This window comes from Hyperoodon ampullatus (genome assembly GCF_949752795.1).
Source record: "Hyperoodon ampullatus genome assembly, chromosome: 3".
Classification (NCBI taxonomy): domain Eukaryota; kingdom Metazoa; phylum Chordata; class Mammalia; order Artiodactyla; family Ziphiidae; genus Hyperoodon; species Hyperoodon ampullatus.
This window is the reverse complement of record NC_136916.1, coordinates 154884449-154910761: the sequence shown is the minus strand read 5'-3', so window position 1 is coordinate 154910761 and position 26313 is coordinate 154884449. Positions and strand designations below refer to the sequence as shown.

The 26313-nt window shown below is 43.3% G+C and overlaps 1 protein-coding gene across 1 annotated transcript in view; it reads left to right on the top strand.

Moving 5' to 3' along the window:
• The first annotated feature begins 12492 nt into the window (after nt 1-12492).
• Nucleotides 12493-26313, top strand: part of SPTLC2 (serine palmitoyltransferase long chain base subunit 2) — a 113944-nt gene continuing 100123 nt past the window's right edge. Inside the window, exon 1 of the mRNA XM_079699265.1 lies at nt 12493-12697. Coding sequence (XP_079555391.1) covers nt 12569-12697 — 129 coding nt within the window. The 5' untranslated portion in view covers nt 12493-12568. The remainder of the gene's footprint in view (nt 12698-26313) is intronic.

The following is a 26313-nucleotide window of genomic DNA, read 5'->3' as shown; positions in this document are numbered from 1 at the left end:
GCTGGCACCTTGATCTTGGACTTCCCAGCCTCTAGAATTGTTAGAAATAAAGTTCTGTTGTGTAAGCCACTCAGTCTGTGGTATTTTGTTATAGCAGCTTGAACAGACGAAGACACCCTTGCAGCTGAGGAGCTCTGGTAGCTGCCTGGCATTGCTAATTTCTGGGTTGTCTCACTGTCTCCTTCGGGCTTCTCAGCTTTTCTATCACCAATTCTCTGCATTAAACTCCCTCTCTTTCAAATGCCCCAGTGGTTTCCCGTTTCCTGATCAGACCCTGAATGATTCACTCTATCATTCTCAAAGACATTGCATGGACTAAGATATATCCAGCTTCCTTCACTGACAACACAGTGTGCTGCTTAAGAAAGACACTAGCAAATTAGGCTGACCTGAGTTTGAATCCTGACCCCACCCACTTCCTTGTTCAGTCGCCAAAGTGTAACATTAGTCTCACTAAGCTTCAGTTTCTTCATCTGCAAAATGGGGATAAAAATATTAAAGTCTAGCCCACAGAGGAAATAGTGCTTGAAAGGTACTTAGCACAGTACCTGACACAGAGAAAGTGTTCAGTAAGTGTTAGCTAATATAATAGGAGGAGAGACAGGGCCTGGTGAGAAGCTGACATCATCGACCATCATTACCAGAGCGTTCTTATGATTCGCGACGTGTAGTCAGTCTCCTAACAGTGCTGGGAGCCTCTTGTGCAGCATCCCAGCAACTTGTTTATAATCCCCTTGTTTATAATCAGTGTCCAGAACACATTATGGGAGAGTCTCAGAAAGTCAGGTTGGCCCTGATTTCCTAATGACCACAGAACACCTTACATTAGGCCTGCCTTTTTTCTGTACTACCTACACCTGGCCCTGAACTCACCCTTGGTTCCCGGGCCTTTAACCAAAGGACCCCAATATCGGACTTCCCTGGTGGTGCAGTGGTTAAGAATCTGCCTGCCAATGCAGGGGACATGGGTTCGAGCCCTGGTCCGGGAAGATCCCACATGCCGCTGAGCAGCTAAGCCCGTGCGCCACAGCTACTGAGCCTGCGCTCTAGAGCCCGCGAGCCACAACGACTGAAGCCCACGCACCTAGAGCCCGTGCCCTGCAACAAGAGAAGTCACCTCAGTGAGAAGCCTGAGCACAGCAACAAAGAGTAGCCCCTGATCTCCGCAAGTAGAGAAAGCCCGCGTGCAGCAACCAAGACCCAACGCAGCCAAAAAAAAGCACCCCAATATCTGCAGTCCTCTCTCCCCTCATCCCTCACCCTTCACGTACCCCAGCCAGTCCCCAGCATCTGAGGCCTTCCAAAGCCATCGAAAACCTAAGGAACTGCTGAGAATTCCCGACCTGGAGTCAGCAAATGTTTTCTGTAAAGGGCCAGATAGTAAATATTTCAAGGTTTGTTTTCAGGCCACGTACAGTTTGCATGCTAACTACTCAGTTCCACCTTTTTAGTGTGAAAGGAGCAGTCAGTGAATGGGCATGGCTGGGTACTAATCAAACTGTATTTATAGACACTGATATTTGACTTTCATATCATTTTTACCCATCACAAAATATTCTTCTTCTTTTGATTTTTAGCCACCTAAAATATAAAAAATATTCTTAGCTCTCAGGCTGTACAAAAACAGGTAGCAGGCAGAATATGGCCTGCAGGCCATAGTTTTCTGATGGCTTTTACTCCAGTTCCTGTGCTTTTTTAGTTGTTGCCCTCTTTCTTTCCTTCTTTGCTGTGTGACACTGGGTAAGTCACTTAGTCTCTCTGAGCTTCAGGGTTTTTTTAAATTAAATTATTCTTCAGTTTTATTGAGATATAATTGACATACAATACTGTATACGTTTAAGGTGTACAGCATAATGATTTGACATAACATATATTGTTAAATGATTACCACACTAATTTTTTTTTCTTTTTGGCCCTGCTGCCCAGCATGCAGGATCTTAGTTCCCCGATCAGGGATCGAACCTGCATTCCCCTGCAGTGGAAGCCCGGAGTCTTAACCACTGGACCGCCAGGGAAGTCCCATACCATAATAATTTTAGTTCACATCCATCTGGGCTTCAGTTCTTTCCCAGTAACCCCGGACTAGAAGTAAATGAGTGTTTATTAAAACCAGCTCTTCCGTGAGGATGGGGCAAGAGAGCAGCTGCTGGTTTTGCTGTTCCTGTTTTCAATCTTTTTTTAATTGTTTAGGTTTCCAGGTAACAATGTCGTTTCAACCAAAGTTCCCCGCGAACGAATTAATTTGGGAAATTACTAATTGATCCAGGGGTTCCAAATCTTTTCCCTGCCTCCTCATTCTTTACCAGCACAAAACAAATCCAACATTTCAAAGAGACAAAATGACGTAAAAGTTTACTTTCCTCCCTGAGTACTCCCTTACCAGACGATCGGTATGTTTATGTCTTGTTTATATATTTGTTCTACGCACAAAGCTCCATTCACTCATTAAAGAAACATTTGTGGAGCATCTCCAATGTGCAGCGCACACCCTGGAGGTTCTGAAGTGAACAAAACAGATTTGATTTCTCCCGAAGGAGCGGAGTGATGAAAGAAGGGGCGGGGGTGGAGTGGGGGGATGGCTAGTGCTGTGCGGATGGACCACGTACGAATGCAGGGAAGGAGGGAGGGACAGTTGGATGGAAATCGACCCCAGCTTCTGTGTTCCCAGAATTGTCCAACTGTCAGTCCGACCCCCTGCTATCTTACCTCCCCGACTTCCTTCCGGTGCTTTCGCTAAACACAGGCTTCAGTTTCCCGGGCTAGCGCCTGCGCCAGCGCATCCTTTCCGCCCCTGCCGTTCCCAGCGCACAGGAGTGGAAAGAGCTTGGAAGTCACACCCTCCTGCCCGCACGCCCCCAGCCCCCCTCCCTCGCGCTTCTCGGAACTGCTCACTGCCCCGCTCACAGCCGCCGCCCCACTACTGCACTTATCAGTTCGGGCCACGTGAAAACCTGGCGACCCGCAGGGCGGCGTTCTGGCCTCCACGCACGTGTTCTGATCTCTGTAGGGAAACAGTATTAAGGCTAACCCCAATCTGTTTCAGTGACCTTTTCTAGAGAGAAACGTTGCTGCCAGCTATTGCTAGGGAATGCACACAAATGTGCACGTTCTCTGTGGGACTTCGGCCTGAAATAGCCTCAAGTCCTGGCTTTCACTCTTCTGGGGTGGGCCTGGGCTGAGAGGTTAGAGGGACGCCTAATCCTACCCTCTATTTTCTCAGTGACAACTCTTTTTCTTCTCTAGGGCCAGTCCTTTCTTTCCTTCTTATTTCTTTACTCACCTCTTTTCCTCACTCCTCATTCAAGAAAAGTCCTTACGAGATCGAATTTTGACTTCTTTTCTGAGGAATTTTCAGCAATGCCCAGGGATAGCTTTTACCTCTCAGCATTTCACCTGCTGTTGGAATCTGTTTCTCTCAGGCTGATTGGCCCCTTCTCACCCACTCCCTGAAGTACTTAACATGATTTTTATCTCCCTTCCTTTCTTCCTCACCCAATATGGTGGACACTTAGGGGTATCTTTTAGCCCCTGTCTCTCCCTTCTTTGAGAACTTCACACACACCACACTTCCGGGTGAGCCCTTGGCAGCCATGTTTGAGTTTGAGCACGTGACCTTGCCTCCATGGTATTAACTGGGCCAGGGAGGTACGGGACTCACAGCTGGGTCAAGCCTGTTCTCTCTTCCAGACTGGAATTGAGCTGGAGACTCCAATGGCAACCTGAGCTGGTCTCTTAGGTGCAGGAAATGCAGACAGGGAAGGCTTTGCCATGTGAATGTTGAATCAGTGATGAAAACTGGTCTGGAGAGAAGAAAGAAGGACACATTCTCAGAAGCAGAGATGAGGCTAGAAGAGTAACTTCCTAAGGATGTGACAGCTTTCTTGTTCCTGCTTCCTGACCTTTGAGAGCAGCTGCCCTTGGGTTCCTTGAGATTCGCAATGAATGTGATATATAAGCCTGTGTGAGATAAGATGTATTTTACTGCAAGTAAGAGATAACCTAAATCAGGGGTCCCCAACCGGGCTGCACAGCAGGAGGTGAGCGGCGGGTGAGCCAGCCAGCGAAGCTTCATCTGCTGCTCCCCAGTTGCTCCCCAATCGCTCCCCGTCGCTCACATCACCGCCTGAACCACCACCCCACCTGCTGCTGTCTGTGAAGGAATTGTCTTCCACAAAACCCGTCCCTGGTGCCAAAAAGGTTGGGGACCTCCGACCTAAATGACAGTTGCTTGAACCATTAGGACATTTTTTTCGTTTAAAAAGTCTGAGGGCAGGCATAGTTGGAGTGTGTTCAGTTCAGCTATGTCATTAAGGACCCAGGTTCTTTCCACCTCTTGGCTATGCTACTCAGCATGATGAATTTCCATTCTTGTGCTTGTTGTTGCCTCATGGTCTCAATATCGCTGCCATGGCTCTAGACATCATGTTTTCACATCATTGCATCAAGTAAGAAAGAAGAGAGGAGAGAGGAAGGGGCTCAATTTTTGTTAATAAAGAGAAATACCTCTTTCTCAGAGGCTCCGCAGAAGACTTCCTCTTATATTGGCTAGAACAGTGGTGAATATCTACTCTACCTGCAAGGGAGGCTGGAAAAGTGAGTGGCAAAGGGGAATTAGCTTTCCATGATTAGCTTAGACCAATTATGATTCATGGGGTTGGCAGGACATCTGCTGTGAAATCAAGGAATTTCCTTCCTGTACCTGAATAAAATCAGCAAGGAAGAAAGTAAGGGGGGGGGTTGGTGTTGCATATAAAACAAACAGTATCTGCCACACCTTCCTCAAACTTCCTGTTCCATTTAGGCTAATTTAACCCTATCTGTTACTTGTAACTAAAAGAATCTTGACTAAGACTCCTGTAAAAAGAGAAAGCCTCTTTCCCCATTTCTCTGACTTACCACCTGCCTCTCCTTCCCCAGGGAGGTGGAATGGGGTACCTGGTTGGTGTGGGGTATGTTCTCCCCTGGGTGGGGATGCTCTACTGACGGTCCTGGCTAGGAGGATCTGGTTTCTTTCTTTCTCCCTCCACCAGGACCATTGGGAGACAGAAGCATGCATATGTGTTGCAGACGCAAACTTTCCCTTAGGTGGGCTGCCCAAGGTCTAGATTGGAGGTGAGAAGTTGTCACTCACACACAAGCCACAGATCCCTTATAACAGGAATAAAGGTGACATTTTGTCAGGTGACATTTTTGTAAGCTACATAATTTGGGCTACCCAGTACAAAATGAGTCACTGAAAATTTCAAGATGGTGACGGTAGAACATTAAACCAAGTACAGGGCCCTGTGCAATTCACATAGGCCCCAGGCCCATGAATTTAACCCAACGCTTTAACTCTGCATCTGCTGACCCTTTTGTCTTACTTCTCAGTTGGTTCAGAACTTTGGTGAAGTTAAGGGTATTATTTACTGGGCCCCTTTGAACCCCAATGACACTTAACATGGATTTTCAGCACTTATCCCTTTCCTTCCCTTCCCAGCGCCCCCAACCAATGCCCTGATGCACATGCATCTACAGTTCTCTTACTCATATCAAGATAGATGAGATTCAGCCCTATATTTTGAAATCTGTCCTTAAGCCTCACCACCAGAATTATAGAAATTAATATACAGGCTATTGGCTTCAGTGTATACAGCCTTGGGTTCTCATTTTCCCTCTGCCGTTCACTACTAGTATATGGATTTGAGTCTGTTACTGATCCTCTAGGGCAGCGGTCCCCAAACTTTTTGGCACCAGGGACCGGTTTCATGGAAGACAATTTTTCCATGGATGGGGGTGGGGCAAAGGGAGTGGGGTGGTGGTTCAGGCAGTAAAGCGAGCGATGGGGAGCGATGGGGAGCGATGGGGAGGGGCAGATAAAGCTTCACTCGCTCGCCCGCCCTCCGCTAACCTCCTGCTGTGCGGCCAGGTTCCTAACAGGCCGAGGAGTTGGGGACCCCTGTTCTAGGATACTCAGTTTCCTCATATGCAGGGTGGGGCCAGTGATAATGTTATGTTAGCTCTCGGCACACTATAGAAAGTGAATAGGTTTTTTTTGTTTTTTTTTTTTTGCGGTACGCGGGCCTCTCACTGTTGTGGCCTCTCCCATTGTGGAGCACAGGCTCCGGACGTGCAGGCTCAGCAGCCACGGCTCACGGGCCCAGCCGCTCCGCGGCATGTGGGATCTTCCCGGACCGGGGCACGAACCCGTGTCCCCTGCATCGGCAGGCGGACTCTCAACCACTGCACCACCAGGGAAGCTCAGAAAATGAACAGTTTTTGAAGGAATATCACAGTCGTATCCATCCATTCCTTCCTCCCCTCCCCTCCCTCCCCCTTCTCCCCTCCCTCCCTCCCTTCCTTCCTTCCTTCCTTTTATTCAATTATTATCAAGTACTCCATGGGCCACGTACTGAGGTAGGTGCTGCTGAAATTACAGTTTATAAAACACAGACCCTTTCCTATCAATGAAGATGACAGTACCTGGTGAGAGTTGGTTGTTTTTTTGTTTTGTTTTGTTTAGTAAAGTATCTTAGGTTTTGTTTTTCACAGCTTTATAGTGATGTAATTTATATATATTAAACTTCAACACTTATAATATACAATGCAGTGAGTGGTTTTTAGTATATTTATAGAGTTGCACCACCATCACCGTAATCTAATTCTGACTATTTTCATGGCCCCACCCCCAAAACCTGTGCCCATTAGCAGTCGTTCCCAATCCCTCTGCCCTCTCCTTATTCTACCTCCACATGTACCCCACTGCACCCCAGACCAAGACAATCACTAATTTATTTTCTGTCTCTGGTTTGCCTGTTCTGGACCAATATATAGTTTTTTTGGTCTGGCTTCTTTCACTTAGCATAACGTTTTCAAGTTTCATGTATGTTGTAGCATGTATCAGTAGTTCATTCCTTTTTTATTGCTAAATAATATTCCACTGTATGGATATATGACCCTTTGTCTATTCAACAGCTGATGTACATTTGAGTTGTTTCTACATTTTAGATATTATGAATGATGCTGCTACAAAGATTTGTATATAAGTTTTAGTGTTGACATATGTTTTCATTTTTCCTGTGTAGGTATCTAGGAGTGGAATTGCAGGATCATATGCTAACCCTATGTTTAACATTTTGAGGACCTGCCAAACTGTTTTACAAAGCTGCTGAACCATTTTACATTCCCACCCGCAATGTATGAGGGTTCCAGTTCCTTCACATCCTCATTAACATTTGCTATTGTCTGGCTTTTAGTTTTAGCTATTCTAGTGGTTATGAAGTTGTGGTTTTTTTGTTTTTTTGTTTTTTTTGCAGTACGCGGGCCTCTCACTGCCGCGGCCTCTTCCCTGGTCAGGGAACTAAGATTCCCACAGGCTGCAGGGCAAGTAAGCCTGCGTGACACAAGTTCTGAGCTTGCATGCCTCAACAAGAGAGCCCGTGTGCCACAAACTACAGAGCCCATGTGCCCTGGAACCTGCACACCACAACTAGAGAAGAGAAAACCCACACGCCACAACTAGAGAGTAGCCCGCGCACCACAACGAAGAGCCTGCACGACATAACGAAAGATCCCACGTGCTGCAACTAAGACCCGATGCAGCCAAAAATAAATAAAATAAATAAATAATAAATAAATCTTAAAAAAAAAAAGATTGCAAGCTCCACAAGAGCAGAGACCATGTTTCCATCTGCTTATTATTGTATTTGCAATACCTAGAATGATGCCCAGAAAAAAGTATTTGTTGAATGATTGGCCAAAGAGATAACTGATTTTTTAAAATTAATTAGTTAATTAATTAATTTTTGGCTGCGTTGGGTCTTCATTGCTGCACGCGGGCTTTCTCTAGTTGTGGTGAGTGGGGGCTACTCTTTGTCGCGGTGCCTGGGCTTCTCATTGCGGTGGCTTCTCTTGTTGTGGAGCACGGGCTCTAGGCACATGGGCCTCAGTAGTTGTGGCTCACGGGCTCTAGAGTGGAGGCTCAGTAGTTGTGGTGCATGGGCTTAGTTGCTCCGCGGCATGTGGGATGTTCCTGGACCAGGGCTCAAACCCGTGTCCTCTGCATTGGCAGGCAGATTCTTAACCACTGCTCCACCAGGGAAGTCCAAAAGAGATAACTGATTGAATGAAGCATGAAAGGTTTGGAAAGGGAAGACCAAGTGATGCTCTCAGAGTCAGGATCAGATCGACTCAGCTCTGAGTTGTCCAGCCCTGGGTTTTGTACCAAAGCAGATTTCTTCTGGAGGGCCCTTTCTACCTTATGATTCTATTGTCATTTTAACTACTATTGGACATTGGTCATTTTCGCCTGCCCAGTGTTTGTTCCCTTTTTCTATGAGGTCCTCAGTTTCCTTTTGGGAAAGTCCTCTGCTCATTTTGTGTCCTCTTTTGGAGAGGTGGATCCTGTTAGGCACCTTCCACCATGAAAGATGAAGGTATCACACCCTTTTCTTTGTTTGCCACCCACTCCCATGGACCAATGTGACCTAAAGTCAGCCAATCAGATACTCTCTCCCATGACTGACTCTTGGGCAAGTGACTCAAGGATGGAAGGGCTGGTTAGAGCTCATTTATTTTGCTGGTGGTGCGCTCACTAGTTTCTGCCACAAACCCTTGCTAAGGTCCTTGCTGCCTAGCCCTCTGGATCTCCCCTCATTCCTGAGTTTTTCTAAGCCTGGCCCCCCAGCCTTCAGCCAGGTCTCTGAGCTGCTAATAACCTTCCAATGAATTCCCATTGGTGCAAGTCAGGCAGCATTAACTTGTGCTGCATGCAACCAAGACCCCTATTTGACAGTGCAGGCCAGCTGCTCCTCCAGCTGTATAGTTTCTTTCACTTTATTTCTCTTCCTAGGCTGCAGTCCTTCATGGCCCTTTAAAAAAATACTATACTGGAAGACTCCTCCTTTAATACTGATTCCAAGCAATTGTTATTTGTCCTTTCCATTCCATTCCTTGTAGTGGACAATGATAGGGTTGTTCCTTCCTTCTCCACAGTGAATCCTCCTTCTCTGTAACTGATTCCTCACCTCCAGCAGCTTGACCTTGGGCTTTGACCATCATTGATTGGTCAAGCATTAGATATCTCACCTTAAACTGGGCCAATCAGATTTCTGTTTCCTGGGAGTTTATAAGCGTTACCTAGGGAATGTGAAAGTTGTAGCTGGCTGACAGCTAAGCCTCACAAGTGAGTTGGTTCTGGGGGAAGGTCTATAATTTTCTCTTGCTGAGGTTTGGGATTCTTTTCTGGGTCCCAACACTTACCTATCTTGAGGAGAGTGCCAATAAATATATATAACTCTCTCTTTTTTAATAACATATTTATTGGAATATAATTGCTTTACAATGGTGTGTTAGTTTCTGCTTTAAAACAAAGTGAATCAGTTATACATGTACATATATCCCCGTATCTCCTCCCTCTTGCATCTCCCTCCAACCTTCCCTATCCCACCCCTCTAGTTGGTCACAAAGCACTGAGCTGATCTCCCTGTGCTATGCTGCTGCTTCCCACTAGCTATCTATTTTACATTTGGTAGTGTATAAAATATAACTTTCTTGATTAAGTTTTCCAATATTGGCTTATCTGCAATCAAAACAACGTTCATTCAATTCACAGTCTCCATGTGATAGAAGGCTCCTTGGAGGCAGGGCCGGATTTTCATTCATTCATCCATTTATTCGCTGATCAAACATTTATTGGGCACTTACTATGTTTCAGGCACTATGGTAGGTGCTGAGAACACCAAGAGGAATTAGACAATCCCCTGAATTCACGGAGCCTGTTCTCTGTCTAGTTGGGGTATTACTGTCTTCAATCATTCATTCATTTAACAAATAGTTCATTTATTCTAATGAGCTAATCATCACCAGCACTTATTGAATATTATGTGACAGGCCCTGGAACTAAATGCTTTTCTTATTTAATTCTCATAATTCTATGAGATATGTCCCAATTTACAGATGAAGGAACTGAGTCACCGAGAGGTTAGGCAGCTTTGCCAAAGTCACAAAACTTCTAAGTGCTGGAGATGGGGCTCCAATCCTGTCTGACAACAGAGCTCTTGCTTCGAATCATTGTGTAACCTCCCTCTCAAAATAAAAAATTGCAAAGCAATGTGACATATGCCTACACAGGTGTGTATAAAGTTCACAGAGAAGAAAGTGACTGATTTTGCCTAGAGGTTGGAGTTCAAGGAAGGTTTCACAGCTGAAGAGGTTTGAGCAATCTTGGAGGAAGAGAAGAATTGTAAGCCTGGTGCCTTGCACAGAACTTTGCACATGAACTCAGTAAAATGATGATAAGGCAGCTTATGCCTCTGGAAGGAGTTGTTTTCCTGTGTACATGGAGTCTGGGGTGTTTCCTACTGCTTTCTGAGGCATTCCTTTTGTGATTTAGCAATGGTGTGCAAGATCATCAGATCATTTATGTATTATATCATTCATGTTTACAAAAACTTTGTGAGGTAAGTAGTAAGGTATTAACTTCGTAAGATGTGTGAGGAAGCCAAGGTTGATGTTGCATGACATGTACAAGACCACACATGGTGAGTAAGTGGCAGAACAAGAAAAGGCCCTGGTGTCCTACCCTTTGGAGGGAGGGATTGCCTAGCAGGATTCCTTAATCTAGCCAGGCTCCTTAACTCTTACTCTCTAGTAAGGCATTGCTGTTTCCAGCCTCTATACCTAAGCTTCCAAAGGTTCCCTCTCCCAGGATCACCCGCCCCTTCCTTCTCATTTCCAGCTCTCCAAATACTGCTCATCCTTCAAGATCAAGCTCATTCCACATCTTCCTCCTAGGCCCTCTCTAGCTTCATTCAGGCCACTGTCTAAGCCCCAGTTAAATCCGTTACCCCTGCTTCCAACAAGATTCCTGCCCTGAAAACTTCCTGTATAGAAAGTCTAGACTTGTCACTGTCAACCAGCCTTCCTCATCAGAACTCTTGTTGCCTAATCACTCCAGCCTTTGATCAGCCTTTTATTGTTGTTTATTTATTTATTTAAACATTTTTATTGGAATATAATTGCTTTACAATGGTGTGTTAGTTTCTGCTTTATAACAAAGCGAATCAGCTATACATATACATACCTCCCCGTATCTCCTCCCTCTTGGGTCTCCCTCCCACCCTCCCTATCCCACCCCTCTAGGTGGTCACAAAGCACCGAGCTGATCTTCCTTATTGTTTACTTTATATATGTACATCTTTTCTCTCATAGAATGTGAGAGGCAAACCATATGCTTCTTTTTTAGCGTCATATATCTATTGCAAAACTGCGCTCTTCGGGATCATAGTGTTTGTTGACTCTAAGAGTATATCTGTGCTGCCTACCTGCTGTTAGATTCAGCTTCTAAATCATGAAAAATGGATATCCTGTCAACCCCCTTTCTAAAGCTCCTAGGGGGTGGGGGAAGAATGCAGGGGCATGGACGCATTCAACAATTAATAATAACCAACACTTAGTAATGTATACTAATTGCCAGGTCCTGTACAAAATACATTACATGTAATAACTCATTAAATGCTCAGGACCTTTATTATTATCACCCCTGAACAGCTAAAGACATATAGAGGTCACTCAGGTAGTAAGTGGCACAACCAGTATTCAAACCCAGACTGACTCCAGAGTCCATACTCTTAAACATGACACTAAATTCTTTATGGGTAACCAAAAGTTTCTTGCTACAATGTAGATCCATTTCCTCTCTTTCTAATAACTATGGGAATATAGAGCTAAAGAGATGAAAAATAATATGTATACATTATGCTTCTAATATGAGTCAGGTATTGTGATAAGTGCAAAATGGCTTATTAATGTAATTCCTGCAATGAGTCTATGAAGCAGGAAGTATTAACTCCATTTTAAAGAATTTGGCTCCTAAAGTGGTTAAACACTCAAGGTTTAGCTTCTGGTTACTGGCAGAACTGGAACAAGACCAGGTTTCTTGACTTTCAAGGAAGTGTTCTTAAAAGGAAGTTGTACAGAAAACCCTGATAGGGACAGATGTGAAGGGCAAAGAGACACCCGAATCATTACTTAAAATGTGTTAATGTATGATACATATTGAAGAATGGGGAGGGAATGTCGAAAAAGGCGTACTATAAAAACCCACAGAAGAATTAGCTAATTAAATTAAGGGCTGGGATTCAAACCCGAGAACTTCCCGGGAGGCAAGGGCAGAGAGGGTGCCACCTGTCCAGAAGAGGGAACCCGCTCTAGAGACCAGCTCCCAGGTCCAAAGGTCGCTTCAGAAAACCCCCTTGACACCCGCGAGCCTTTTTTTTCATTCCGTGATTGGCCAGGTAAGCGCCTGGGGTCCGCCTCCTCCTCCTCCAGATTGGTCAGCAGTCCTCAGGCTCAAGACACTCCTGCGCGCCCCGCCTGGTCTCCAGCTCCCGGGCCCAGCCTACGGCGAGCCGCTGCTTCTGGGGGGAGTGGGTCCCGCCCTCATGTGACGGCCCGGCAGGGAATTGGCGGCGGCGTGCAGCCATTTCCGGTTTCGGGGAGGTTGGAGGGGTGCGGAGCGGGACTTGGAGCTGCTGCCGCCTCGGTCGCCGCTTACGGATTCTGCCTTGCGCCTAGTGCTGCCGGGACGATGCGGACGGAGCCCGGAGGGTGCTGCTGCCGTCGCCCGGTGCGGGCGAAAGACTGCGTGGCGAACGGGGAGGTGCGCAACGGGTACGTGAGGAGCAGCGCCGCTACTGCCGCAGCCGCTGCCAGCCAGGTACTGTGGGACCAGGCGGCCGGGCCGGGCTGGGGGCGGTGGGCCGGGACCCCGCGGGCTGGCGCCCTTGCGGAGGGGCGGCGGGGCCGGGCGGGGTCGCGGTGACTGTCCGCGGGGTCAGGCGCGGCTCAGGTGTGCTGGCGGCAGTGTCCGGGCACTGACTGGGCCTGCCCCCGGCCGGAAGGCTCAAGGGCGGCGCTGGGGCTCGCCCGTCTCTCCGCGCCTGAGGTCTTCCTCTCCTCCCGCCGGAGGTTGGGCTCTACTTCCTCTACCCGATCCCGCCAGAAGTGGGGCTGCCCCCCAGGAGAGGCAGGGAGTGCCCCCTCGGACCCCAGGAGGATTCCCCCGAGGCTCCCTCCTATGGCCTTCGGGTGGTTGCTTCCTCCTAGAGCTCTGAAGCCCTCCAGGGAAAACCACATTTAGGATCCTCAGGAGGCAAAGCAAGTTAGGAGGTGGTACCAGGCGGAAACACACCCAGTCTTTTCCTACCCCGTACCTACCCCCGTCTACAAGTAAGGAGGCCTTGGACCACAAGTCTGGCAGTGAACCCGGTCCAGAGCCCAAAAAGCGTTATGGTCTTGGCCCGAGGTGAGACCCCATCTCGGGCTCCAGGTTGAGTTAGGTGGTCCTGCTGACCCCTTGAGCAAGAGTGCTATCTCACAAGGGGATGGTTTAGCCTGGTGGTGACTTGTGATGAGTCTGTACTAATTCACCAAGGCTGAATCACCAACTCAGTCCAGACAGTTCTGAAATATTTTGAAAAGTTCTGAATTCAAGGCAGTAATTATTATCAAGCTTCACGTTCTCTGGACTGACCGCTATTCTGCTGAAATGTATTTTTAACGATGAGTTGGTTTAAAAGATGCAAGGTCAGTGTTGGTGGAAGAGAGTGTTGAGATGTCTGCAGTTGACTTTGGTACTTATAAATCTCTTTAAGAAATTAAGGAAATCATTTTTTTTTCACAAATAGTCCGTTCCCCACGGCAGGAAATGTGACTGTTGTAATTTGGCATTACCATAAATATCTGGCAGCCTTCTCCCCCAGTCAGTAGATAGGAGAGATAGGCCTGTTACTGTTTGGTGTGAAACAGAAAATAAAGCATTTCTCCTGGTCAGGTTGAGATATTAAGACCACAAGAGTTGGGGGGAAATACATAAAAGAGACTTGACCTCCCTTGAAGTTGTAAGGTGTAAGGCAACATAATATACAGATTCAAAAAATTTGTTTTCATTTTTGAAGAAATAATTGTGTGAGACAGGAAGTGATAAGAATCAGCTCATTGTAAGCCATGGAAAAAGTTGTTTTCCCAGCAGTGTAAATGGCTAATAAGACAAAATTGTTGTGGTATAAATTGTAAAAGGGAAACCTAAGGGTGGGAGTTAGAAAATACATTGCAGGCCAATGAGTGCGTTGTGATTTTTAAGAGGGAGAAGGAAATCAAGAGCAAGGTGTCCACACGATAGAGGTGCTTTGTGTTTAAGTGCTCTTTTCACTTAACACACTTATGTTCTGAGTTAGTAGTAAATCAGATTTCTCCCTCCCATAATCCTGAACAGTTTAGCATTGGGGGGCATGACATTTCTTCAGAGATTGCTGACTGATAAGATGAAGAAATATCAAGTTGCTAACATGAAATTTAAAAATCTGTATAACTGGAAAAGCTGCCTGTCTTTTTCTAATATATTTTAGTGAAAATTTTCACTCAAGGCACAATGGTGGCATTTGGAAGAATGGCCTGGTGGAATGCCCTAAAGAATGTTTAGGGCTGCAGTATCCCTTCTAGAAAACAATTTCTCAGGAGTCTTTTTAAAACAAAGACTTTAGGTATGTAGCTTTTACACTAATAGGAGGACTATTGTCTGTGGGGTGTTTTTTTTCCCCGTTTCTTTTTCCTTAAGCAAAAGAAACTTCATGAGAGCAAGAGTATCTTTAAAATATTTTTTAAAGTTGTTTTTGTTTCGATTAAAGTGATGTGCTAGTGCTCCAAGCCCTGTGTATTTTTCCCCAGTTTCTGGGGGAAATACTGCCAATTATGCCGTAAAAATACACATAAGATGTCAAGTGCACAGGTGTGTGTCTTGCCTTTACTAAAATAGAGTGTAACAGGGTTTTTTTTAAAAATATAAACTTACTTATTTTTGGCTGCGTTGGGTCTTGGTTGCTGCACACAAGATTTCTCTAGTTGCTGCACACAAGATTTCTCTAGTTGGGGCTACTCTTCGTTGCCATGCGCAGGCTTCTCATTGCGGTGGCTTCTCTTGTTGTGGAGCACCAGCTCTAGGCGCGAGGGCTTCAGTAGTTGTGGCACATGGGCTCAGTAGTTGTGGCTTGCGGGCTCTAGAGCACAGTCTCAGTAGTTGTGGCACATGGGCTTAGTTACTCCGTGGCATGTGGGATCTTCCCGGACCCTTGTCCCCTGCACTGGCAGGCAGATTCTTAACCACTGTGCCACCAGGGAAGCCCTGTAACAGGGTTTTTAAACCCAGGATATAAGTTCATTTCCTCACATATTCCACCATTTGTCTTTTAACGAACAGAAGAGAAGTTAGAAACTTCTAAGATCCCTCTACCCTCTCAGGAGTCTGTATATGCTTGCCTCTTTGTTGGATTTGGGTTTAGAGTTTGAGTAAATAGCTCCTGTGGTAGAAAGGACGTTATGAAACAATCAGACGTTACTGTTTGGTTTTGTTTTCTGGGTGGTTTTTTTTCCAAAATTTTTTTTTGTGTGTGGTAAAATACACATAACATAAAATTTACCATCTTAACCATTTTTAAGTGTACAATTCAGTGGAATTAAATACATTCATAATGTTATGCAGCCGTCACCACCATCCATCTCCATAACTCTTTTCATCATGTAAAACTGAAACTCTGTACCCGTTAAACAGTATCTCTGCATTCTCCCCTCCTCCCAGTCCCTGGCAACCACCATTCTGCTTTCTGTCTCTAGGAGTTTGACTACCATAAGTACCTCATCTAAGTAAAAGTACTTGTCTTTTTGTGACTGACTTTATTTCCTTTATCATAACATCCTCATGGTTCATGCATGTATCAGGATTTACTTCCTTTTTAAGGCTGAATAATATTCCATTGTATGTATATAACACATTTTGCTTAGCCATTCATGTGTCACTGTACACTCAGATTGCTTCCATGTTTCAGTTGTTGTGAATAATGACACTATCAACATGGATGTACAAATATCTCTTAGACCATGAATCCTTTTTTTTAAAATTTTTTTTTATTTTTGTGGTACGCGGGCCTCTCACTGTTGTGGCCTCTCCCGTTGCGGAGCACGGGCTCCGGACGCGCAGGCTCAGTGGCCATGGCTCACGGGCCCAGCCGCTCCGTGGCATGTGGGATCCTCCCGGACCGGGGCTCGAACCTGTGTCCCCTGCATCGGCAGGCGGACTCTCAACCACTGCGCCACCAGGAAGCCCAGACCATGAATTCTTTTGGGTATACACCTAGCAGTAGAACTGCTGGATCATGTGGTAATTGTATTTTTAATTTTATGAGGTAACACCGTACTGTTTACACAGTGGCTGTACCATTTTACATTTCCATCAGTAGTGCACAAGGGTTCCAATTTCTCCACAGTCTCACCAACAATTGTTCTTTTCTTTTTTTTTTTTGATAGTAGCTGTGAGATTATAGGGACAAAAAATATATGTATATAACTTCCTTTGCTGCTGGCATAGAGCTCCTAAAACCTGTGTAGTTTCCTAAGTGATAAGAGCACTAGGAGCATCTTTTGTCCTAATGTTTCGTCTTTGACCTCCAGTTTCTGACACAGAGCTCCTACATCCCTTGACATTTCCTAGACAATAGAAACATCTTTAGTTCTAATGAGCTGACTCTTTGTGGGCTCCTGGATGGGGTCACCAGAAAGACCAAGCCATGAATAGAAGCTTGGAATTCTCAGCCCCACCCCACAATTCTCCAGAGAGGGGAGAGAGGCTGGAAATGGAGTTAATGGTCAATCAATCATGCCTGCATGATGAAGCCTCCATAAAAGTCCCCAAAGTACTGGGTTTAGAGAGCTTCTGGGCTGCTGACTACGTGGAGATGCTGGGAGAGTGGCACACCTGGAAGCTCCGTGACCCTCCCTACTTTCCCTGCCCTACATATCTCTTCCATCTGGGTGTTCATCTGGATCCTTTATAATAAACTGGTAAACAGTAAGTGAGCAATTTTCCTGAGTTCTGTGAGCTGCTCTACGAAGAGAGAGTCCCAGGAACCTCTGGTTGGTCAGAAGCACAGGTGACAACCTGGACTTGAGATTGGCATCTGAAGTTGAGGTGGAGGCAGTCTTGTGGGACTGAGCCCTTACCTGTGGGATCTGCCGCTATCTCCAGGTAGATAGTGATAGAAGTAAGTTAAACTGTAGGACACCTACACTTGAAACTAACACCACGTTGTAAATTAACTATATACGTCAATTTTTTAAAAAAGGAAGAAACAATGTAGGACACCCAGCTGATGTCACAGTATTGCTTAGTGGTGTGTACCCCCCACCCCCCAAACATCTGGTCAGAAGTGTTAGTGGCAAGGTAGTGTGAGAGTAAAGGAGAGACATCGTAGGAGAATTAGGTTTTTTCTTTACGGTAGCCATCCTTATGGGTGTAGACATTACTGTTTTTTAATGATGATGGTAGATAGAGTTTTCACAAGGAAGAGAAACCGTAATTTTTCCTCCCTGCCATTCAGAGGAGTGAGAGAAGCGGGTCAGCCTTTTTTGAGGTAACAGGTAGCAATTAGTATTAAGGAAACTTAGAAAGAATTGGAAGCTTTGGCAGAATTAGAGCTGGAAGGAACCTTTAGGGGTTTATGTAATTCATTCCCTTTTCTATTTGTAGGACTTTATTAAAACTAATCTGGATAGATGATTCTATCCTATTTTTAAAGACCTCTAGAGGCTTTGCAGGAAATTTTCTCAGCAGCGATTTGGAGTATTCAGTGATCTTAATTACCAAGAGTTTATTACTGTGGATTTAACATTTGATTAAATAAATGCCATATTTTGGTTGCACCTGAAATATAATACAGTTGGTTCCTACTTTTAAAGCCCCTTGTTAACATTACTGTCTTTTGGTCTTCCATTTCTTTAAAGAACTTTTGAGATTTGTTCACACATTTAACCTTCCGTACTTAGCTAACAAATATGGAAAAAAAAAATTATCTGCCTTTGAGAGAGTTTGGACCTAAGATTCTTCCCTTTAGGAATAGTGGTTTTTTTTTTTGCGGTATGCGGGCCTCTCACTGTTGTGGCCTCTCCCGTGGCGGAGCACAGGCTTCGGACGTGCAGGCTCAGCGGCCATGGCTCATGGGCCCAGCCGCTCTGCGGCATGTGGGATCCTCCCGGACCGGGGCACGAACCCGTGTCCCCTGCATCGGCAGGCGGACTCTCAACCACTGTGCCACCAGGGAAGCCCAGGAATAGTTTTAATGAGACATTAGAAGGATGATAGCCTTCTAGCTGCCAGAATAAATAAGATTCTTAAGGAGGAATTGGGGCACAAGTTATGTTCTTATTTAAATGATAAGAAAAGTAGAAAGAACAAAGTGCTGGTTTTGCTTCTTATACTTAGAAGAAGGCAAATGAATAACTAATGAGAGGTGGTTTACTAAGTAGCTACTAGGCTTTTGTTTCCACTGAGAGGAAACATTACCTGGGAAAAGGAGAAGTTAGTTATGCCACAGGAACTGGAGGAGTAGCTAGAATGGCCAGTATACCTGTTCAAGTTTTTCAGGGCCTGATGAGACATCCAAAGACCTCAAAGCTTTGCAAAAATAATGTTGTTAACTGTTTACAACTTGTGGGACTAGATTTTTGTTTCAAATGCTTTTTGTTCCAAGGGGAAGAACATTTCAAGTCTTACTAGTTGGATGTGAAAAGATTCCAGAGTCATTTGAGGTACTCAGGAATTCTCTTTAATAAAAATTCTTGGGAAATGAGACCCGTGTTTAATATATAAATCACTGTATTCTTAATATAGTATTTTAGAACTTGGATATTCAGGGAATGCAGACTTGCCCACTTTTTAAGGTTGGACTAGGTGCCCCAGAAACTTCATAGTGTTCTGAACGAGTAGTTAATTGGTTGAGATTCAATCAGATTCCATTTTTGAAAGAAAGAAGCAGTGTTTATTGGCAGAATAGGCAATTGAGAGGATGGGTAGAGGCTGTGTTTGCATTCTGAGTGGGTGTGCCTTATTTGATTAAATACATGGTTTGTGGCCTCAAAAGCCAGTTGCCTTCTGAATAGCTTCTAAGAAGGCTTCTATAATATAATTTGTAATTTGTGACCCATTAAACCCATTAAACAAGTAAGCCTTTTACTCTTGACTAATTTAAGCTCAGAAAATTTATCTTAACATTTGTTGTCTTTAAGACTACCTTCAAAACCCATTGTGAAGGTTAAGGTGGCAATTTTTCCTTTTGTTTTAAAATAATTTTTGCTTCTGATTGTAGAAAAAATACATGTGTACTGTAAGACCCTAAAGGATTGAGATAACCCCTGTGTTGATGGCTCATTTTTATTTATTTTTATTATTATTATTTTAAAAAATATTTATTTATTTATTTGGCTACACCAGGTCTTAGTTGCAGCACGCGGGATCTTTCATTGCTGCGCAAGGGCTCTTCGTTGCGGCGCAGGGGCTTCTCTCTAGCTGTGGTGGGCAGGCTCAGTAGTTGCGGTGTGCGGGTTTAGTTGCCCCACTGCGTGTGGGATCTTAGTTCCCCGACCAGGGATCGAACCCGCGTCCCCTGCATTGGAAGGCAGATTCTTAACCAGTGGACCACCAGGGAAGTCCCAGCTTTCTGATGATTTCTAAGTACAGTGAAATATGCAGTTATACTGAGACTATGGGTGTGATCCAGCCTAACTCCAAATAATACATATTGAGGTCGGGGAAAATATTCAACAACTTTTATGACTTGGAAAGCTTTAGAAACTACCGTACAGATAAAGTACTGACCTGTCAAATGTGGTGGTTTTGAATTATTCTAAATAAGCCTCTTGCTGCCTAATAAGTAAGCCCCTTCAGCAAACATCTGAGGTTTTACTCTTTGAATTGTGCCTGGTATGCAATAGGAGCTCAGGAAATCTTAGTTGAAGGAATGAATGGGTGGTAGTTAAAGCCATGGGAATTGGTAAAGTAGATAGAAGAGGGCATTAAGCAAGAAGAGGAGACACGAAGGATGTAATATTGGGGAATCGATGTTCTTGCGAGAAGGCAAAGCACAGACACACACCACTGCTGCAGAAGGTTGATTGAGAAAGAACAAGTGTTGGCAAGTGGTGTGTGAAAGCCCAAGGAAATGGAGGGTGTCTCTTTTTTTTTTTTAGAGAAATTATGTATTTAATTATTTATTTATTATTTATTTTTGGCTGTGTTGGGTCTTCATTGCTGTGCACAGTAGTTGTGGCACACAGGCTCAGTAGTTGTGGCGCACAGGCTTAGCTGCTCCGCGGTATGTGGGGTCTTCCCGGACCAGGGCTCGAACCCGTCCGTATCCCTTGCATTGGCAGGCAGATTCTTAACCGCTACGCCACCAGGGAAGCCTGAGGGTGTTTCTTTAAGCAGTGGTAACCAACATCTTGGTGGTCAGAAACCAAGAATAATAATAGTAATAGGTATCATTTACTGTGCCCAGGGCCTCTCCCAGCCTTTTAACCTATCTGACCTTCACAGGGCCCTTGGTAGGTGAATATTATCTCCATTTTACAAATAAGGCTGAATTCCAAATCATTTAAATAACTAGCCCAGTTAGGAAGTTAATAGAGCCTGGGTTGTATTCTTTGTCTTACTCTGTCATGTCACTGGATTTGGCAATTCAGAACTTACTGGTAATTTTTGAGGAGTTTAAATTAGATATTAGGGTGACAACAGATTTCATCTCTTGAGAGTTGATTATAGAGGCTGATCTTTTCTTGCAATTTTACTGAAATGTACTAGCCTCTCACTACTGCCTGCTACCCATACTAGAGAAAATAGTTTGGAGCTTTACGCCCATCACACAAGCTGTGCCACACTCTGAACATATATTTCCAGAAGTGTCTTCTTTTTCTTGGCAGGCAAATTTTGAAAAGTAGGGAGTCCACATTTTTTCTTGCAATCAGGATAAGTTCCCGAATTTTTGTGGGTAAGTATCTCATATGGAATGGACTAAGGAGTGCTTCCAAAGCCAGCTGTGAAACAAACCTATATTTTGACATTACCATATTCCTACTGAAAACTCAAAAATGCAGACCTCCAAGTATATATGCACTGCAGGATTTCAGTCAGTGTCATCCTGTGCACTCTGGGCAGTGATGTTCTGCACAGGAGTTATTATTTTCACTTGCCACTCACAGCTCTGTAGCACTTCCCTATCTCTAGATAAGCATCAAGGTATGACAGATGGATGTAATAGGAGATTTGCATACCAGTGCAGCTCTGCCACAAATTCCGCATCTTCTTCTGAGCTCTATTCCACCTCTAACATGTTCTAGGCCTGTTAACACCGTGCCCTGCACTCTGGCTTTGTAGTTGACACGAACTGGAAAGGCAACCCAGTTTGCATCAGTCTCCCTTCTCTGGGAATACTCCCTTATACCAGGGGTGGGTCCCTGGTGGTCACATCTGTGCAATATGACCGATTTCCTGGGTCCTAACTGACTGGCACAGCGGTAGGTACCTATGCCAAAATGAACCCAACAACCCTCTCTCGTGGGGATTTAAAATGTCAGTGGGGAGAGTTTGCCCTTAAGTAGACTAGCACCTGTGTTACACTCTTTACAAGAGTTTATATACTTGAAAGTTCTAAGTTTTTTAGTTTTAAAAACAAGTATTTCTTGAAAATTTGCATATTTTCAATAAGATTTAAAATGAACAGATGTAGTGTTTCTCTTGTAAAGTCAACATACTTTACATACTATTTTATATGAAAATATAGGAGTTGGAAAAATACCATACTTGCAGAACATTAAACCAACACATTAAAATATGAAGAAAATAAATTCAGTTGACCCTTGAACAACTCAGGTCTGTACTGCACCAGTTCACTTCTATGCAGATATTATTCAATAGTAAATGCTACAGTACTGCACAGTCTGTGGTTGGTTGAATCTGTGGATGTGGAGGAACCTTGGATTCGGAGAGCCAACTATAAATTATACTGGGATTAACTGCAGCATTGTTCAAGGGTCAGCTTTATCTCCTGAAATTCTATAACCTGGAGATAAATACTGTAACATTTTGATATATATCCTGCCATATATTTATATATGTGTGTGTGTATATATATACATATAAATGTGTGTATGTGTGTGTTTATATATATATATATAAATGTGAGAGGGAGTGGGTTACAATTTTACGTACAAGAGATCGTACTACATCTATTTTACAGTTTTTTTCTCTTAGTGTCATGAATATAATCTATCATCAGTCAGTAGAGACAAACATCATTTTTTTACCATGTATTTTTAAAAATATTATTTACCTATTTATTTGGCTTTGTTGGGTCTTCGTTGCGGCACGCGGGGTCTTCGTTGCGGCATGAGGGATCCTTCCTTGCGGCGCAGGCTTCTCTCTAGTTGTGCACGGGCTCCAGAGTGTGCGGGCTCTCTAGTTGCAGCACGCAAGCTCAGTAGTTGTGGCATGGGCTTAGTTGCCCTGCGGCATGTGGGATCTTAGTTCCCCGACCAGGGATCGGACCCGCGTCCCTTGCACTTGAAGGTGGATTTTTAACCACTGGACCACCAGGGAAGTCCCTACAATGTATTATTTTTTTTTTTAGTTGAATGAAAGATTCTGTAAATTCTGTAGTGCTTTACAATTTTCAGAAGTTTCACACAGGGGAATTCCCTGGCAGTCCAATGGCTAAGACTCCGTGCTTTCACTGCCGAGGGCGCGGGTTCAATTTTTGGTCCGGGAGCTAAGATCCTGCAAACTGTGTGGCATGGCCAAAAAAAGAAAAAATGTTTCACACACATGATTTCATGTAATCCCATAATAACCCTTCTTCCCCTTACCCCTGTATAGCCCCTCCCCCACAAACATCATTCTTTTAAAGGGTGCATAAATTCCATAGTACAGATACATAGCGTAATTTATTTAACCAATCCTCATGCATAATGTTTAGACTTTTCTCAGTATTTCTGATATATGAGCCCTTTGTACTTCTCTTAACACTTTTGGGTTTTTTTGTTAGGATAAATGCCTAGAAATGAGATTGCTCACCCAGAAGATGTGTGTGTTTGTGTGTGTGTGTGCGCGTGTGTGTATAAAATCAGAATATCATTTTGTAAAATAAAGGAGGTTTAAAGATTACAATTTTTTTCCTGCAGTGAACCACCACTTAAGTGATCCAGACCGTATCTTTAAATGAACAAAACCACTATCTCAAAATATGTTACAGAGTCAGCTTGGGTTCCTAAAATTCACAGGTGAAAATGTGTTACAAGTGTCAGTTTCCTCAAATTGATCTTTAAGACAATGCAGTTCCAGTTAAAATCCTACCCTCCAAGTGTTTTTTTCTTCTCTTTTTCTCCCTCCCTCTCTCTTTTTCTTTCTTGACAAATTGATTCTAAAAAGCATGTGCAAAAGCAAAGGGCCAAGAAGAGCCAAGGCAGTTTTGAAGAAAAATTAGGTGGGAGTAGTCATCTTTATTAGATAATAAGACTTGCCATAAAACTACAGTTATTTAGGCAGTAGATTTTGATCAGATAGTATATAAATGGAGCAGAATAGAAAATCCAGAAAGAGTACACTATGAATATGGAATTTGATAGATAAGGGTGGTGGCATTTCAAATCAGTGGGGAATGGATTGCCTTTTTATTAAATGGTGCTGAGACAAGTAGTATGGAAAAAAAAATAGATCCCAACTTCACACCACTCTGTAAAATCAATCCTAGGTTGTTAGATATTCATATGTGAACATCAAAAAATATAAAGCTCTAGCATATAAAAGAAAATGTTTATGACCTTAGCATATAGAGTGATTACCCTGATGTCATCAAAGCACAACTTTTGCACACAGTAGCATCAAAAAGAATTAAATGATTAGAAAAAATGCAACAGAAAAAGTGCAAGACTTGTACACTGAAAACTACAAAACATTTTGAAAGAAATCAAAAAAGATTTAAATAAATGCAAAGACATCCGATGTTCAGGGATTGAAAGGCTTAATATTAAGATTGATCTGCAAATTCAGTGCAACTCATTGAAATCCCACCTGGTTTTTTTGGTGATATTTACAAGCTGATCCTAAAATTCATATGAAAATGTAAGGGACCCAGAATAGACCAAGTCTTGAAAAAGAAGAACAAAGTTGGAGATCAGTGGAATATAATTGAGAGTCCAGAAATAAACCCTTACATTTATGGTCAGTTGATTTTTTTTACAAGAGTAGATAATTCAAGGGGGGGAAAGAATGACCTTTTTAAAAAAATGGTGTGGAGGGAACTGGACGTCCACATGTAAAAGGACTAGCTTGGATCCCTGCCTTATACCATGTACAGAAAAATTACTCGAAATGGATCAAAGACCTAAATATAAGAGTTACAGCTATAAAATTCTTAGGAAAAAACATAGGTATAAACCTTTGTAGACTTTGATCAGGCAGTGGTTTTTTGGGTATGACTCCAAAAGTATAAGCAACCAAAGAAAAAGTAGATAAATTGTACTAGATCAAAATTACAAGCTTGTATTTCAAAGGACACTATGAAGAAAGTGAAATGACAATCCACAGAATGAGAGAAAATATTTGAAAATCATATAGCAGATAAGAGACTTGTTATCTCGAATGTATAAAGCACTCTTATAACTCAACAATAAAAAGACAACCCAAGGAAGTTCCCTGTCCATCCAGTGGTTAGGACTTGGCGCTTTCACTTCCGTGGCCTCAGTTCAATGCCTGGTCGGGGAACTAAGGTCCCACAAGCCGCCATGCAGCACGGCCAAAACAGAAAAAGACAACCCAGTGTTAAAATGGACAGAAGACTGTGATAGAAATATCTGTTGGAGACCTGTGCTGTACATGCTAAAGGATAATATCTTTATCGCCTCCTGTACAATTGTGGCTTTGTATGTAGGCAAAGGAAGCAGGTTATTTCCAGGGCAGCTAAGTTAATTAGTGTTAATTCTGGTTTCCTAAAAACAGACATTTTTTTAGCAGGGGAAATGAAACTCATATAACCATTTATCTCAATCCATGTATAGCTGATAATATGAATAGCAAAAATAGCTAATTATATGAAATAGCAAAAATGAGCACGAAGGTTGAGTTTAAAGTTAAATTCTAATTTTAAGCCACTGATAATTTTAAAACAATCAGATTAAGTTGTATTATATCTGAAATAATTAAAAGAAAATTTGATTCATAGAAAATCTCAGGAATATGACTAAGAAATGGTAACAAATGGAAAATGTAGAGACTTAGATTCTCATCCTGACTTTGAATCTAACTTTCTTGTGACTGGACAAATAGCTTAAATTTTCCTTGGTTTTGTCATCAGTAATGTGAAGAAGAAAAGTGAGACAACTTGAGAATTGCTTGTAATAGAAATGCTTCTCACTTTGTGTGCATTTTTCGTCCTCTGCATTTATATATAAATCCCTTTAGACAGTATCCCTTAAAATAGTTTCTTTATTCTTTTATCTCAACAATCATGTTGATATTTGCATGCTTTTTCTCTTAAAAAATGCATAATTCGGGCTTCCCTGGTAGCGCAGTGGTTGAGAATCTGCCTGCCAATGCAGGGGACACGGGTTCGAGCCCTGGTCTGGGGAGATCCCACATGCCGCGGAGCAACTGGGCCCGTGAGCCACAATTACTGAGCCTACGCATCTGGAGCCTGTGCTCTGCAACAAGAGAGGCCGCGATAGTGAGAGGCCTGTGCACCGCGATGAAGAGTGGCCCCCGCTTGCCACAACTAGAGAAAGCCCTCGCACAGAAACGAAGACTCAACACAACCATAAATAAATAAATACATAAAACAAACTGTCAACAAGTAAAAATAAATAAACACTATTATATTTAAGGGCAGTCTCTTCCTTAAAAAAAAAAAAAGCATAATTCTTGAAGACTTGAAAAAGGACTATCTCTTATTTGTATGGTCAAATACCTTGTATGGATCTTGACATGTAGATGGAAATGAAATATTTGTTGAATGAGTGAAAAGAATGTTGATCTTTGCATGCTTTTTCTCTTAAAAATGCAGAATTCTTGAAGACTTGAAAAAGGACTATCTCTTATTTGTATGGTCAAATACCTTGTACAGATCTTGACATATAGATAGAAATGAAATATTTGGAAGGAGTGAAAAGAATGAGATGATTATGATGATTTTGAGCTCTCTGGTAGAAAGGGGGCTCTGGGTTCCTAGGGGAGTCTTTGATGTCTGAAAATTATTTTTGCAGTTTTAGAAATGTTAAAAAAACTTTAACAGGAATCTACACTTCTGGGGACATGAAATTAAAGCGTGGGATCAAGGGGTGAGAGATTACCCAAGACTAGCAGTACTGAAATATAAGGTGACTGTAGACTACTGTATACCGTGCCTTCTCTTTTTCAGTCATACTCCTGTTTTCTCTCCCAGCCTCCTGGGAAAGCAGGATTTT